General features: G+C 50.9%; 1 protein-coding gene across 1 annotated transcript in view; it reads right to left on the bottom strand.

Moving 5' to 3' along the window:
• SPIRE2 (spire type actin nucleation factor 2) overlaps window positions 1-17,672 on the bottom strand; it is a 137,197-nt gene that overhangs the window by 37,385 nt on the left and 82,140 nt on the right. Inside the window, exons 3-7 of the mRNA XM_082270587.1 lie at window positions 12,500-12,844; window positions 9,565-9,633; window positions 6,682-6,846; window positions 4,204-4,290; window positions 3,994-4,117 (exon numbers count right to left, since the gene is read on the bottom strand). Of these exons, the coding sequence (XP_082126713.1) occupies window positions 3,994-4,117; window positions 4,204-4,290; window positions 6,682-6,846; window positions 9,565-9,633; window positions 12,500-12,844 (790 nt within the window). The remainder of the gene's footprint in view (window positions 1-3,993; window positions 4,118-4,203; window positions 4,291-6,681; window positions 6,847-9,564; window positions 9,634-12,499; window positions 12,845-17,672) is intronic.

The raw sequence follows: 17,672 nt of genomic DNA on the forward strand, positions 1-17,672 counted from the left end.
TCCGACACCAAGGGGAGCCAGGCGGGATTCAGGCGCCAGGCCGGGGGAGGTCTACTGCAGGGCAAGGACAACAGTATCCAATAAGGGCAGTGATCAGACAGAGTCCGTGGGGCGAAACCTGCCGTCAGTAACCTGGGGAGCAGGGTTCGAGACAGCAATATCAGATCAATGCGTGACATAGAGTGGTGTGCAGCCGAAAAACAGGAGTACGCGCGCTGCGCGGGGTATTTGCTGCGCCAAGAGTCGGCCAAACCAAAGCTCTCCAACAATCGGGAGAACCTGGTCGGGGACGACCCCGGCGGCGCCTGGGAGGCGCCACCGGACCTATCCAGACCCGAGTCCATCACATTGTTAAAGTCACCCAGCCAGATCACCGGGGCCCCTGGGCTCTGTGCCATAAACGCCAGTCCCTCCATAATAATCACAGCAGAGTAAGGGGGGGGCACATAGAAGGCCATCAGTAGCATCAATTCCCCATAGACTGACGTTTTGAGAAAAACATATCTACCCATTGGGTCGACCTGAGATCCTAGGAGCTGGAAATGTACCGATTTGGCCACCAGTAGCGCCACACCCCTGGAGTGTGAGCTATAAGCAGAGTGCTGCACCCAACCAACCCAGGGCCGTTTGAGGGACTGTTGTACACGGCCCTCCAAATGTGTCTCCACCAGAACTATAATATCAGCCCGTAAACGGCGTAGGACATTAAAGACAGCCGTTCGTTTAATCTTATCGCGCATACCCCTGACATTCCACGTCAAGAATTTCAATGCGGCCATGGCAGGGGTAATACAGAGCGCGGAGCGGAGGCTCCCAGGATCTCAGGCAGCAAGGCCACGGAACCAACAAGTCCACGGTCACACACCAGCGGCGATAAACGGCAGCAAAAGAGCAAATAATTATTACTTGAGGTCAATGTGCATAAAACAGAAACAGTATAGAGATTGTACCAAATATAAACCATAAACAATGGTAACACCCCAATCCCCCCTCCCTGCCCTGCACCAACCCCAACTTGTGCGGGCATGTTCCCAAACAAGTGCCTCAACCAGAACAGGCCCACATGCGACTGGAAAAGAGCAAGATCAGGAGGCCAGGGACCCCCAAGGTATGCAGCAAAAATACAGCAAAATACAAATAGAATAAACAAGGGGGCCCGGGGGCCCAGGTCCAGCAGAAGTCGCAGGGGGCAACAGGGGAGTTGGGCACAAACACACGCCTTAGCGGGTGTAGGGGGCGAAAACCAACAGGTGTATCGCTGGGTAGCAAAGCCTATGGGCAGGTGGAAGTCCATAGGAAGAGAACAGAGAAATCAGTTCCATCTGTGGAGCTAGGGCGCTCCGCCGGTCAAACACAGGAGCAATAGTGCAGGAAAATGAGGGGGGAGGGGGGGGGGGAAGGGGGATGCAAAGTCTTGAGTTCCACAGGATCTACAAAACCCCTCCTCCACCCTTGCAGCAGCTTAAGGTATAGGCCATCAGGGAGAAAGTATCATGAAGTCGCCAGGGCAAAGTGGTCAGGCTCTAGCTTCCAGTCCTTCTAGCCAGGAGATGGCGGCTTCCGGATCCTCAAAGAAGTGGGCTCGGTCCTCGCCCTCCACTCCAAGACGGGCCGGGTACAACATGGAGTATTTGATATTCTTGATACGCAGTCTGCGTTTGACCTCCAAAAAGCTCTTGCGGCGCCTCTGGACCTCAGCAGAAAAGTCGGGGAAAATCGCTATTTTGTGATTTCCAAATGGAATGTTCCCCTTAACCCTGGCCAGGCGCAATATGGCATCTCGGTCCCGATAGTTCAGGAATTTAGCGATGAACGTGCGGGGGGGTGCACCCTGAGGGGGGGGGCGCCCCGAGAGGCGATGTGCACGTTCCACAACAAAAGTGGGTGAAAAGGATTCTCTGCCATAAGTCTGAGTGAGCAATTGTTCCAAATAGGATGAGGGGTCAGCACCTTCAGAGCCCTCCGGGAGGCCAATGAACCGCAGGTTACAGCGGCGCAGCCTATTCTCCATGTCATCTTGTTTTTGGAGGATAAGGTGTACTTGTTGCTGCAGCCTGTCTGAGGAGCTTTGCAATGGGGGGAGGGAGTCTTCCACCTCACTAATTCTGTGTTCAGCCTCACCAACTCTGTCCCTTAGCTTCTGCATATCCTGACGCATCAATGATATATCTACCTTCACCTCCTCGATTTTAGTTGTCAGCATGGTCTGGCAAGTGGCAATCGCTTCCAAAACCTTGGATGTAGCAGGGCTCTCAGGCTCCTCCACCACGAGCGACGGGCCGGCGCCATCTTGGATCGGGGCCTCCTTCTCCAGCCTCCGGAATGCAGCCAGTTTTGCCGCAGCTTCAGAGCCTTTCTTCGGCGGAGACATGCGGAGGTCGGTGCCGCGGGTGTGCGGGAGGTGAAGGAAGGATTATCGTGCCCGAAGGGCTGCAGGATTAGCGGTGAAGGATATCGGTCCGGCGGAGCTCCTCTCACACACGTCCTCTCACATGCTGCGCCAGGCCACGCCTTCCCCATCATGACTTCTAATGGGTTCTAGACCCCCACCCCATCCCACCAATTTATGACTTCTAATGGGTTCTAGACTCCCACCCCATCATTACTTCTAATGGGTTCTAGACCTCTACCTCATCCCACCCCATCATTACTTCTAATGGGTTCTAGACCTCTACCTCATCCCACCCCATCATTACTTCTAATGGGTTCTAGACCTCTACCTCATCCCACCCAATTATGACTTCTAATGGGCTCTAGCTTCCAGGATCTACTGGTGTTTGACTCTTAAACCACAGGGGCTGGCCCCAATCTTGACTTGGGGCACCACCCAAAGGCCCATGTACAGCCCAGACACAGGGGGTGCCAAACAGGCCTCCACAGGCACACAGATTAATCTGAGGACTACCAATGGTACCTGTAGGCACCACACCCCACATGGTACCTACATTTCAGCACAAAGGTTACTTTAGAAACATTTCAGGTCACTTTAAAACACAGATCCTTCCTACCAGAACACTTTATGGTGGACTAACTCACTACTACAGAAATCCAGGGAAGCAGAAGAACGTAAGCAGCCAGATCATCAACCTCCACTATAGCAGAACATCTTGGTGGACCCCCATCCCTCCCAAACTGGTAATGATCACAGCACACCTATAAATCATCCCTCTGCTCTCTCCTCCTGTCAGCACATCTGATTGGTTGCTAGCACTGCCCTCTCTTTAGCATTCCGCAGATCTGCAGTACAGGGAACTTTGCGCCCTGCTGACTTTACCAAGAGATCACAGGAAGCTGACATCAGGACATATTCAAGCATTCAGACTTGTACTATTTAGGTTGAATCCTTACCCATTCAGAAGGGTCCCATCCCCACACTGCATGGGTTAAATGCTTGATGGGTAGGAGGAAGGTAGGGAATAAGTACTAATGCCTTATCCCTCACTCCCCCAGTAGCCGGTGCTCTCCGACACTCCAAGCTTATGGGCGGATCCTCGCCATCCTCCCATACTATGCAGGACTAATGATCTTGCACTGTACGCAATGACGTCACTTTACACGATGACGTCACAAAGCTGGGACCGGCTGGGCAGCAAAGTGGAGCAGCTTCAGAAGACAGAGATGCAGGAGCCAGGAATAAGGGAAATGTCTGTACTTATTCTCCCCTCCCCCACCCCCCCCCCCCCAGCCAAACCAGCATTTACCCCATGCAGTGCGGAGGGGGAGCCACTACATGGGTACGTTTATCAGCACCCCAGAGCTGGACTATAAGCAGTACATGGAGTTTAGCATTAATGGAAACATTGCACTGAAAAAAAGGAAGATCCACTTATTTATGGAGGTCCCCATTACTGGGGGTCCAACACTTCTCGTTAGATCTAAACCTAAGAATATATTATTTGAATAGAGATCCCCCGAAGAGCGATTCAGCGTGCTATAAGTTAGGGTTGCAGGTTGACCTGCACAGAGGAAATCGGTCCTCTTAGGCCACTTTACCTTTTTGCCCCCTCTGCCGAGTCTCCACAGGTCGCAGTTTCGGCTCTTGTTTAATCTCCTCCAAAATCTTCTCATGGAGACTCCTCTGCTGGAGAGGCAATGGTGGAAGATTCCTGCTGGACACCTACAGAGAAGAGAAGACGCCGATGACATCTACAGATCTTATTTAGTGCGGGACGCATTTGTAGAGAGAACGAGAGAAGATCTTACTGGCTTCAGAGGAGGACGAGACCTGATGAAGTCCAGGATTAGCTCATGTGCGTCTTTCTTCACCTTTGGAGGGAGGTCTCCCCCTACCTGTCAGAGAACAGAATACACCATTACATGATAATGACCAGCGACATCAGAGTCCTCATCACTACCAAATGTGGGGGCAACCAAAGCCCTGCACTAAGGACTCCTCTTCACAGAGGCATTGAATTCTACAGCAGTTTTGAAGAGTAACTCCATGTTTGTGGGAAAAATTAGGAAATAAAATAAAATATAGCATATACAATGTATATACACGAGTCATATAGCAGCTGAAATATAAAAGCAAAGGGCGGTGCGCTATTCAGATGTGTGATGAAGATAAAATAATAATATGATAAACCAAGAAGTGTAATAGAAAAAAACTTCAAAATATATAAATAAATAACAAGCAAGTAAAAAAATCAAATGCTGAATAAATATAAAGCACAAATATATATAAGGAAAAAAAATCTTCCCAATTGCAGTGAATTTCTAAACCTGCAAAACGATGCCAAAAAGCGCAAAAAAACGAATTGAAAAATGAAAGTCCAGAAATAAAAAATATATAAAAAAGTCCAAAAAGGAAAGTTCAAGAAAAAAAGTGTCTGTGAAAAGTTCATCCACTCATCGATTGGATAATCTGGTGCTCTCACCATCCAATCTGAATGGGTGCCATTGAAAACAATAGACTGCGACTTTGGAGACAAAGTCGCATGACAAGTCGCACAAGTGTGAACACGCCATTAATGTCAGGGAAATACATTTTACATATTTGGGTCATTAGACATTTCTTTGTATGAGGCCGACGCTAAGACACGGACCTGACATGTGATAGAGGAGCGCTAAAGAGAACCTGTCCTGAGAGCAACGCAGATCTCACAGTCCTTTCCTCATCGCTCGCAGTAGAGGTTTCCTTTAACACACAGAGGAATTTTCTGCTCCGATCCGTCAGTATGGATAATAAAATGTACATTTCCAGGGACAAACCCTCACACCCCCCCAGAGAACAGGAACCCCCCCCCCCCTCACCCCCAGAGAAAAGGACCCCCCCCCTCACCCCCAGAGAAAAGGACCCCCCCCCCAGAGAACAGGACCCCTCCCTCACACCCTCAGAAAACAGGAACCCCCCCCCCAAAGAACAGGACCCCTCCCTTACACCCCCAGAGAACAGGACCCCCCCCACACCCCCAGAGAAAAGGAACCCCCCCCTCACACCCCCAGAGAAAAGGAACCCCCCCCAGAGAAAAGGACCCCCCCCCTCACAGAAATGAACCCCCCCCCCCCCATCACACCCCCAGAGAACAGGAACCCCCCCCCCCATCACACCCCCAGAGAACAGGAACCCCCCCCCCATCACACCCCCAGAGAACAGGAACCCCCCCCACTCACACCCCCAGAGAACAGGAACCCCCCCCCCCCCCCATCACACCCCCAGAGAACAGGAACCCCCCCCCCCCCCCCATCACACCCCCAGAGAACAGGAACCCCCCCCCCCCCCATCACACCCCCAGAGAACAGGAACCCCCCCCACTCACACCCCCAGAGAACAGGAACCCCCCCCACTCACACCCCCAGAGAACAGGAACCCCCCCACTCACACCCCCAGAGAACAGGAACCCCCCCCCCCCACTCACACCCCCAGAGAACAGGAACCCCCCCCCCCCACTCACACCCCCAGAGAACAGGAACCCCCCCCCCCCCACTCACACCCCCAGAGAACAGGAACCCCCCCCCCCCCACTCACACCCCCAGAGAACAGGAACCCCCCCCACTCACACTCCCAGAGAACAGGAACCCCCCCCCCACTCACACCCCCAGAGAACAGGAACCCCCCCCCACTCACACCCCCAGAGAAAAGGAACCCCCCCCCTCACACCCCCAGAGAAAAGGAACCCCCCCCAGAGAAAAGGAACCCCCCCCCTCACACCCCCAGAGAAAAGGAACCCCCCCCAGAGAAAAGGACCCCCCCCCTCACAGAAATGAACCCCCCCCCCATCACACCCCCAGAGAACAGGAACCCCCCCCCCCATCACACCCCCAGAGAACAGGAACCCCCCCCCATCACACCCCCAGAGAACAGGAACCCCCCCCACTCACACCCCCAGAGAACAGGAACCCCCCCCACTCACACCCCCAGAGAACAGGAACCCCCCCACTCACACCCCCAGAGAACAGGAACCCCCCCCCCCCCCCCACTCACACCCCCAGAGAACAGGAACCCCCCCCACTCACACCCCCAGAGAACAGGAACCCCCCCCCACTCACACCCCCAGAGAACAGGAACCCCCCCCCCACTCACACCCCCAGAGAACAGGAACCCCCCCCTTGCACCCCAGAGAATAAGAACCCCCCCCCTTGCACCCCAGAGAACAGGAACCCCCCCCCCCACTCACACCCCCATAGAACAGGAACCCCCCCCCCTTGCACCCCAGAGAACAGGACCCCCCGGTGACTCACCATGACCTTGCGCAGCTTGTAGTTGCGTGCTCGGATGTCTTGCATTAGCATCTCGAATGGTGTAAGTTGGTATTCGGTGGGCAGAGAGTTGAACGTCTTGTCCCGCACCTTCTTCAGCTGCACCCCATGTCGCAGATCTCTCATCAGCTGCACCCACAAACGAGCCTGCAGAGCACAGGACATCACATGTGAGGCGCACAGCACCGAGTACATGGTCCCGCAGACGCAGATATGTGTCATACATGCGCAACATAAAAAACACTGCGTGGCGCAGAGCACAGAACAGACAGCAAAACAGAGACCGCAAGACCCCAGGCGTGTGACACGGCGATGGCGGGACATGGTGGTGTGCGCAGGACAGAGCGCGCTCAGCGATGGGCACACCGCCGGCAGGGGCTCACTTTATACTTAGATATGAGGATGTTACAGGTCAACATGGAGACTCATACACCTCCCGCACACGGAGACTCATACACCTCCCGCACACGGAGACTCATACACCTCCCGCACACGGAGACTTATACACCTCCCGCACACGGAGACTCATACACCTGTCTGCTACCTGAGAGCTTTAACACCCGTGCAGGGCCAGCGTGGACTGAACTTTGGGCGGGATCAAAGGACTGCTATCATAAAATCATTGCACCATAATTATTCCATCCACCTAATAACTGCGATGAGAGGATTCCCGACACCAATTACATTTTTATCTCTTTAATTTTCATCCACATTTTATATGCAAGCCAAGCTGGCCAGAAAGACTGGGAGTGGGGGCGGGGCAGACTATTGCACACAGGTGTGCTGGAGCCATTGCTGCAGCAGGTTCGGTATTGGGATCCATTGCTGCAGCAGGTTTAGTATGGGGATCCATTGCTGCAGCAGGTTTAGTTTTGGGATCCATTGCTGCAGCAGGTTCAGTATTGGGATCCATTGCTGCAGCAGGTTCAGTATTGGGATCCGTTGCTGCAGCAGGTTCAGTATGGGGATCCATTGCTGCAGCAGGTTCGGTATTGGGATCCATTGCTGCAGCAGGTTTAGTATGGGGATCCATTGCTGCAGCAGGTTTAGTTTTGGGATCCATTGCTGCAGCAGGTTCAGTATTGGGATCCATTGCTGCAGCAGGTTCAGTATTGGGATCCGTTGCTGCAGCAGGTTCAGTATTGGGATCCGTTGCTGCAGCAGGTTCAGTATTGGGATCCATTGCTGCAGCAGGTTCAGTATTGGGATCCATTGCTGCAGCAGGTTCAGTATTGGGATCCATTGTCAGCACCCCTGGCAGGGCCGCAGTTTGCCCCCGGTCCCCGTAGGGCAGTAAAAATGCGTTTTTGCAGCATGTAGGGCGCAGTTACCCAGCATGCACCTGTAAAACATGGACATACTACTTTGAGAAGCGTATCAAAGACGCAGCATGCAGGACTTTTTAAAATGTATTGCGCCCGCGGCACAGAGGTGTAACAGTCCCATAGGATTTAAGGGGATTGCATTTTTCACACCGGCAAATGGGGGGGGGGGGGGTGTTGGGCAGTAAAAACTAACATATGGGCAACAATTTTTTTCCCCCTCCCCTCCAGGAGGTCAACCAGAATTCTATCATTACAACCTGACAAGGCTGTACACACAGGGCCAGAACAAAGGGGTGGGCAGGAGGGTTTACTGTAGGGATGGGGGCGCCTTCCTTCTGTTACCAGGCTGGCCAGTTTGTTATCGATGACCTTATCCCAGCTCTGTGTACACCTCATTGACCACAATGCTTTGCTTCTTGCCATTTTTATCTTGGGGCGGGGTGTGATAATTAGCACCACCTGTCACTCATTGAGATCAACCAGCTGAACACTCGGCTTGCAGCTGAAGCATCATCCTGCAATATAGAATTGCTGCTCGGCAATTTAAAAAAAAAACCTGGTGTCAGGCGGGGCGGAGGCAGTAGCACCTCCTGGATGCCTGTCGACCGCTGCTATACAGCCCTCTGAAAAGTGAGACACCACAGATCACTTTTCAGAGGGCATTAAGCTTACCAGCTAAGCCCCTGTTCACATCGGGGCGCGTCAAATCGCATGCCAAATCGCCACCAACTGCCCACAACGGCACCGTCCGAATCAGCGCAACATCGTACCGATTTCCAATAGTATTTCCTGCACTACTTTTGGTGATATCAATAGAACTCTATGCATGAACCCCCATAGATGTCTCTCAAATCGCCCCCAAAGTCACACTGAAACTCAGCTGAACTCCTGCGATAAGGCTCCATTCACACCGATGCCTTTTTTCATGCTTTTTCCTGTGGAACGCGTTCACATCAGTGCACTGCAGCAGGTTGTGTTTTGGGTTTTATAGACTTCAATGGAAATGCATCAAAAACGCAGTCCTTTCTTTTTTGATGTTTTTCTGCTGCATTGTTGCTGGTTTGCAAAATGCATCAAAAACGCATGAAAAAAATACAAAACGCACTGGAAAAATGCATCAACAGCAACCTGCATACAGTAGATGTCAACCAGGCCCAAGGAGGATTTCCCTTCCCTTTTATGGAGATATCCTCACACTTCATCCTCTCACAAGGTAAGTTAGCATCTGGCGGGGGAGAGTGAGGTGGGGCAGTTTTAGCGCAGGGGGGGGGGTGAGGTGGGGCAGTTTTAGCACAGTGGGTGGGGGGGGGGGAGTGAGGTGGGGCAGTTTTAGCACGGGGGGGGGGGGGTAGAAGGAGGTAGAAGGATAGGTATACATTGTTGGAGAGATCTCTTATCCTTCAACAATACAGAGAAGTGGTGGAGGGGAAGTGATGAGGTCCTGTAGGGTGCCGCCTTCCTAAATCGGGGCCAATCCCTGCTTAGAGCTCCATCACATCTCCCCATGTTCCAGCCATGTACATCCATCGCTCCTCCTTACCCAGTCCGTGTTCTGGAGGTTCCCAAGTCCATCAGGCTCAGCTTCTTCCACCCGCATCTTCTTCAGTATCTATAGAAGCAATGTCGGTGTTAGCTTCGTGTTGACTACAATAGGTCAAGTGACTCGCTTGGGGGTTATCTGACATTATCCGAGGCCATCTGGGGTTATCTGATGTGATCTGGGGCTATGTGACATAATCTGGCGTTATCTGGGGCTATCTGGCATTATCTGGGACTATCTGGCATTATCTGGGACTATCTGGGGTTATCTGGGGGCTATCTGGCATTATCTGGGACTATCTGGGGCTATCTGGCATTATCTGGGGCTATCTGGCATTATCTGGGGCTATCTGGCGTTATCTGGGGCTATCTGGCATTATCTGGGGCTATCTGGCATTATCTGGGGCCATCTGGGACTATCTGGCATTATCTGGGGCTATCTGGCATTATCTGGGGCTATCTGGGACTATCTGGGGCTATCTGGGGCTATCTGGCATTATCTGGGGCTATCTGGCATTATCTGGGGCTATCTGGCATTATCTGGGGCCATCTGGCATTATCTGGGGCCATCTGGTGTTATCTGGGGCCATCTGGCATTATCTGGGGCCATCTGGTGTTATCTGGGACTATCTGGCATTATCTGGGGCTATCTAGCATTATCTGGGGCTATCTGGGGCTATCTGGCATTATCTGGGGCCATCTGGCATTATCTGGGGCCATCTGGTGTTATCTGGGGCCATCTGGCATTATCTGGGGCCATCTGGTGTTATCTGGGACTATCTGGCATTATCTGGGGCTATCTGGCATTATCTGGGACTATCTGGCATTATCTGGGGCTATCTGGCATTATCTGGGGCTATCTGGTGTTATATGGGGCCATCTGGCATTATCTGGGGCCATCTGGTGTTATCTGGGGCCATCTGGCATTATCTGGGGCCATCTGGTGTTATCTGGGGCCATCTGGCATTATCTGGGGCCATCTGGCATTATCTGGGGCCATCTGGTGTTATCTGGGGCCATCTGGTGTTATCTGGGGCCATCTGGCATTATCTGGGGCCATCTGGTGTTATCTGGGGCCATCTGGCGTTATCTGGGGCCATCTGGCGTTATCTGGGGCCATCTGGTGTTATCTGGGGCCATCTGGCATTATCTGGGGCCATCTGGCATTATCTGGGGCTATCTGGTGTTATCTGGGGCCATCTGGCATTATCTGGGGCCATCTGGTGTTATCTGGGGCCATCTGGCGTTATCTGGGGCCATCTGGCATTATCTGGGGCCATCTGGCGTTATCTAGGGCCATCTGGTGTTATCTGGGGCCATCTGGTGTTATCTGGGGCCATCTGGTGTTATCTGGTGCCATCTGGCGTTATCTGGGGCCATCTGGCGTTATCTGGGGCCATCTGGCATTATCTGGGGCCATCTGGTGTTATCTGGGGTTCCCAAGTCCATCAGGCTCAGCTTCTTCCACCCGCATCTTCTTCAGTATCTATAGAAGCAATGTCGGTGTTAGCTTCGTGTTGACTACAATAGGTCAAGTGACTCGCTTGGGGGTTATCTGACATTATCCGGGGCCATCTGGGGTTATCTGATGTGATCTGGGGCTATGTGACATAATCTGGCGTTATCTGGGGCTATCTGGCATTATCTGGGACTATCTGGCATTATCTGGGACTATCTGGGGTTATCTGGGGGCTATCTGGCATTATCTGGGACTATCTGGGGCTATCTGGCATTATCTGGGGCTATCTGGCGTTATCTGGGGCTATCTGGCATTATCTGGGGCTATCTGGCATTATCTGGGGCCATCTGGGACTATCTGGCATTATCTGGGGCTATCTGGCATTATCTGGGGCTATCTGGCATTATCTGGGGCCATCTGGCATTATCTGGGGCCATCTGGCATTATCTGGGGCCATCTGGTGTTATCTGGGGCCATCTGGCATTATCTGGGGCCATCTGGTGTTATCTGGGACTATCTGGCATTATCTGGGGCTATCTAGCATTATCTGGGGCTATCTGGGGCTATCTGGCATTATCTGGGGCCATCTGGCATTATCTGGGGCCATCTGGTGTTATCTGGGGCCATCTGGCATTATCTGGGGCCATCTGGTGTTATCTGGGACTATCTGGCATTATCTGGGGCTATCTGGCATTATCTGGGACTATCTGGCATTATCTGGGGCTATCTGGCATTATCTGGGGCTATCTGGTGTTATATGGGGCCATCTGGCATTATCTGGGGCCATCTGGCATTATCTGGGGCCATCTGGCATTATCTGGGGCCATCTGGCATTATCTGGGGCCATCTGGCATTATCTGGGGCCATCTGGCGTTATCTGGGGCCATCTGGCGTTATCTGGGGCCATCTGGCGTTATCTGGGGCCATCTGGCATTATCTGGGGCCATCTGGCGTTATCTGGGGCCATCTGGTGTTATCTGGGGCCATCTGGTGTTATCTGGGGCCATCTGGTGTTATCTGGGGCCATCTGGTGTTATCTGGGGCCATCTGGTGTTATCTGGGGCTATCTGGCATTATCTGGGGGTATCTGGTGTTATATGTGGCATTATCTGGGCTTTATCTGATGGTATCTGGGGGCTATCTGTCATTATCTGGGGCAATCTGGGGGCTATTGGGGTTATCTGGGGGTTTTCTGACATTATCAGGGTTATATGTGACATTATCTGGGGGTTATCTAATGTTATCTGGGGGCTATCTGTCATTATCTGGATTTTTTTTATGTTATCGGGGGTTATCTGGTGTTATCCGGGGCTATCTTTGGTTATCTGGGATTATCTGGTTTAGTCCGGTGTAATCCAGTGTTATCCGGGGCTATCCGGGGCTATTTTTGGTTATCTGGGATTATCGGGTTTAGTCTGGTGTAATCCGGTGTAATCCGGGGTTATCCGGCGTTGGCTGTTTCCCTCCATTCTCTCACCTCTTTGGCCTCCCGTATTTTATGAAGGAAGGCTTGAAGCTCCATCGTCTCTGCGAAGAGAGCCCTGCAGACCGCCTGGTAGTGGATTGGCGCCTCCTTGGGTTCCGGGAGGTGGGAGGCGCAGAATCGCAGGACTGCTGAATAGCTGCGCACCACCCGAGGAGGACCTTCTTCATCCTCATCCTCGGTGCCCTCATAGCCCTCATCTGTCATGGAGGCTTCGGAGTCGCTGGCAGCCATGAGGTCGATGAGCTGCTCCAGTTGGGGGCTGAGCTCGCGCTCCTCACTCTCGTCCAGCCCCCAGTCCAGCGCTCGGTAGATGACAAAGCCCAGGCATTGCACCATCTGTGGAAGAAAAGGAACGTTAGGTGGAATATTGTACGGCTCGGTGCACATTGACACCGGTGGTCTTCTCTGGTAAAGTGGACCATGCGCTATAATGTAAGATATGCATTTGTGGCTGCCCGCCAACCCCACCCCCTGGTGGCAAAACCGGCATTACAGGAAAAAAATGAATGAAAATGTATTAAAAATGTTTCCCGTTCTTCTGTGTTCTCCTGTGATTTGGGATCCCCAGCTTGCCCAGGATCCCGCATGAAGCCCCACTGATGTCACCTCGTCTAGGTGAACCCCATGTGAGTCTCCCTTCACTTCCTGACCTATAGCCAAACCAGGAAATCCCTCCAAAATGAGGAATTCCAGGGTGTCACCAGAACTAGTGTCCCCATTGGTAGATTTCCCTCCATTACTGTTCTGGGGTCAACACAAAATTTCAGATTTTCTTTTATTTTCCATATCAATAAACAGGACTAATAGAGAGGGAGAATCTCCCGAATGGGGACACAGACAGCAATAAAAACCTGACAGGGGGTCTCCTCCCTCTCCACTCCATCCAATGCTAAAAAAAACATTTTGCCTTCAGTTATACTTTATAAATAATCGTTCTGTCCCCAAGGACCTTCTTTGGACCCAGACAGCCCATTACAATGATGAGCTGTAAGGGGGATGGGAAGGAGTGGGGCAAACGCAACACAGCTGTAAAACATTGGAGGTGTGGCCATCAGAGCGCCCGGGAATGGGGCATAAAGACAGAGGCCGGGGGGGGGGGGACGGGTGCTGCAGGAATGTGAGACAACTCTACTCTTATCATTAGGAGGTCCAGTCCATGGTGTCACCGTCATTTCCTGATGTGGATCAATGAATCCGACAAGAAGCAAACATTAATAAATACCCCAGGAATGAACCCCTGGGAAGGAGGGACTTCTTAAAGATCAATAAAGTGTTACTTTCAACAAAACTTTATCATTCAAAGAGAATAAAGATAAAAAAACAGCAATAATAGTAATTGTATATAAACCTTCCCCATCATCTATAGTGGATGTGTATATATATATATGCAATTACTATTATTGCTGTTTGTTACTATTTGAATAAAGTTTAGTAAAAAGTAACACTATATGGATCTTTAATGAGTCCCTTCTTTCCCAGGGGTTCATTCCTTATTATGTATTTATCCCCCCCATTCTGACATCCCTGTTATTGGCTTGGATATTAGACCTCCATCCTCTGTCTGTGAGCCGCCTGCGGTGTGGATTAGCGTTTCTTTAGTTTTGTATTATTATTATTTTATTCATCCCTTTTCCTTTTTTTTCTTTTCGGTGTTCGTACTGCCACCATCCCCTGTCTGTGAGCCGCCTGTAATGTATATTATAATGTTTTTATTATTATTATTGTTATTATTTTGTTAGTGTGATCATTTTTTGTTATTAGTACTTTAAGGCCCTCATATTCTGTCTGTGAGCGGCCTGTGGTGTGTATCAGTGTTTCTTTTGTAGTATTAATATTATTATTGTTATAATAGTTCTTTTTATTTTGGGTATTAGTACTAAGACCACCATCCTCTGTCTGTGAGCGGCTGCGGTATGTATCAGTGTTTCTTTTGTTTTGTATTATTGTATTTGTTCTTTTTATTTTGGGTATTTGTAATCTAAGGCCCCTTTCACACTTATGTGATGCGATTTTGCCGCGATTTTTCCGCGATTTTGAGCAATGGCTCAGGGCTATATACCTCAAAACGTATTAAAATCGGGCCAAAGTAGTGCAGGAACTACTTTGAAGTCGGTGCGACTTCAAAACGCACTGATATGAATGGGGCTCATTGAAAATAATGGAAAACGACTTGTCATGCGATTTTGCGGTCCAAAAATCGTGGGACAAGTCGCACTAGTGTGAAAGGGGCATAAGACTTCCATCCTCTGTCTGTGATCGGCCTGCGGTATGTATTAGTGTTTTTTTTTTGTTTTTATTTGATTTGTTCTTTTTATTTTAGGTATTCATACTCTAATTCCACCATCCTCTGCGGCCTGTGCTGTGCATTCGTGTTTTTTTTTTTGGATTATTCCCCTTATTATTTTATTTGTTCTTTTTATTTTAGGTATTCATACTCTAATTCCACCATCCTCTGCGGCCTGTGCTGTGCATTCGTGTTTCTTTTGTTTTGGATTATTCCCCTTATTATTTTATTTGTTCTTTTTATTTTTTTAGTTTAAGCATTCATATTCTAAGACCCCCATCCTCTGTCTGTGAGCGGCCTGTGCTGTGTATTATGTAAAGTGAGATTTCTTGGAAATAGAGCGATGATTCTATGATCTGGGGAAACAAAACCACAAAGCAATTACCCTATTTTATACGGATTAAAACCAGAATAATAATGGGCGTGACCCAAAACTGCTGATTGAGGAAGAAGATGAATGGTTTCTGCTCTGGGAATCTGATTATTAGACTGAACTCAGGACAAAGAAATCGATGTAACCCACAGACTGGTGCTTCACTCCATCCGGGGTCTGATCCTAACTTCACTTCAGTCTTTATACCGGCCTCCCACAATGCACTGCTCACTGACCAATCGCAGGCGTTGAGATCTGATGAGATTTGCATTTTCGGAGTAGAAGTGATTGGTGGTCGGCAGAGTCAAGGAAGGCAGCGTATGAACACTGAAGAAATGAGACTTTGCTACAATGTAAAGTAGTGAGTGTACAGCTTGTATAACAGTGTAAATTTACTGTCCCCTCAAAATAACTCAACACACAGCCATTAATGTCTAAACCGCTGGCAACAAAAGTCAGTACACCCCTAAGTGACAATGTCCAAAGTGGGCCCAAAGTGTCAATATTTTGTGTGGCCACCATTATTTTCCAGCACTGCCTTAACCCTCTTGGGCATGGAGTTCACCAGAGCTTCACAGGTTGTCACTGGAGTCCTCTTCCCCTCCCCCATGATGACATCACAGAGCTGGTGGATGTTAGAGACCTTCCCCTCCTCCACCTTCCGTTTGAGGATCCCCACAGATGCTCAATAGGGTTTAGGTCTGGAGACATGCTTGGCCAGTCCATCACCTTTACCCTCAGCTTCTTTAGCAAGGCAGTGATCATCTTGGAGGTGTTTGGGGTCGTTATGTTGGAATACTGCCCTGCCCCCCAGTCTCTGAAGGGAGGGGATCATCTCTGCTTCAGTATATCACAGTACATGTTGGCATTCATGGTTCCCTCAATGAACTGTAGCTCCCCAGTGCCGGCAGCACTCATGCAGCCCCAGACCATGACACTCCCACCACCATGCCTGACTGTAGGAAGACACACTTGTCTTTGTACTCCTCACCTGGTTGCCCCCACACACGCCTGACACCATCTGACACCAAATAAATGTGCTTTACATAATGTGCATTGACAAATACTTGAATCTGGAGCTATCCGCCGCAGTACCTCTATTTTGCCACAAGAGGCCCTCAGTCACAACTAAAGATACACTATAAAATGTATGTATAATGAATAGAGGGATGGTCATCCTGAACCCTAAGAGGGCGGCAACAGAGGATTGGGGAACCGGCCAATCAGAAGACATCTAAGCAGCTATACCTGGTGTAGATCTGTCAGTGTGCATGCTGTGTGTTCAGTACAGGAAAATATTACAGATCCATCATGCATTATAATAACATTTCTGTATCTCCGGACAAATAAACCCCGCCCCCTGGACAGCTTCACAGCAAATCATCTGCATGCCGAGCAATCCTGTACAGTGCAGAGCGAGAACACCCCTCCATTCATAGAGATGGTGAATGCCACTACTCCCCCCCCCCCCCCCTGTACAGTGCAGACTGAGAACACCCCTCCATTCATAGAGATGGTGAATGCCACTACTCCCCCCCCCCCCCTCCTGTACAGTGCAGAGTGAGAACACCCCTCCATTCATAGAGATGGTGAATGCCACTCCCCCCCCCCCCTGTACAGTGCAGAGCGAGAACACCCCTCCATTCATAGAGATGGTGAATGCCACTCCCCCCCCCCTGTACAGTGCAGAGCGAGAACACCCCTCCATTCATAGAGATGGTGAATGCCACTCCCCCTCCTGTACAGTGCAGAGCGAGAACACCCCTCCATTCATAGAGATGGTGAATGCCACTACCCCTCCCCCCTCCTGTACAGTGCAGAGCGAGAACACCCCTCCATTCATAGAGATGGTGAATGCCACTACACCCCCCCCCTCCCCCGTACAGTGCAGAGTGAGAACACCCCTCCATTCATAGAGATGGTGAATGCCACTCCCCCCCCCCCTGTACAGTGCAGAGTGAGAACACCCCTCCATTCATAGAGATGGTGAATGCCACTACTCCCCCCCCCCCTCCTGTACAGTGCAGAGCGAGAACACCCCTCCATTCATAGAGATGGTGAATGCCACTACACCCCCCCCCTCCCCCGTACAGTGCAGAGCGAGAACACCCCTCCATTCATAGAGATGGTGAATGCCACTACACCCCCCCCCCCCCTGTACAGTGCAGAGCGAGAACACCCCTCCATTCATAGAGACGGTGAATGCCACTACTCCTCCCCCCCCCCTGTACAGTGCAGAGCGAGAACACCCCTCCATTCATAGAGATGGTGAATGCCACTACTCCTCCCCCCCTCCCCCGTACAGTGCAGACTGAGAACACCCCTCCATTCATAGAGATGGTGAATGCCACTCCCCCCCCCCTCCTGTACAGTGCAGAGCGAGAACACCCCTCCATTCATAGAGATGGTGAATGCCACTACTCCCCCCCCCCTTCCCCCGTACAGTGCAGAGCGAGAACACCCCTCCATTCATAGAGATGGTGAATGCCACTACTCCCCCCCTCCCC

Source organism: Pelophylax lessonae (genome assembly GCF_965119305.1).
Source record: "Pelophylax lessonae genome assembly, chromosome: 10".
NCBI classification, from domain to species: Eukaryota; Metazoa; Chordata; class Amphibia; order Anura; family Ranidae; genus Pelophylax; species Pelophylax lessonae.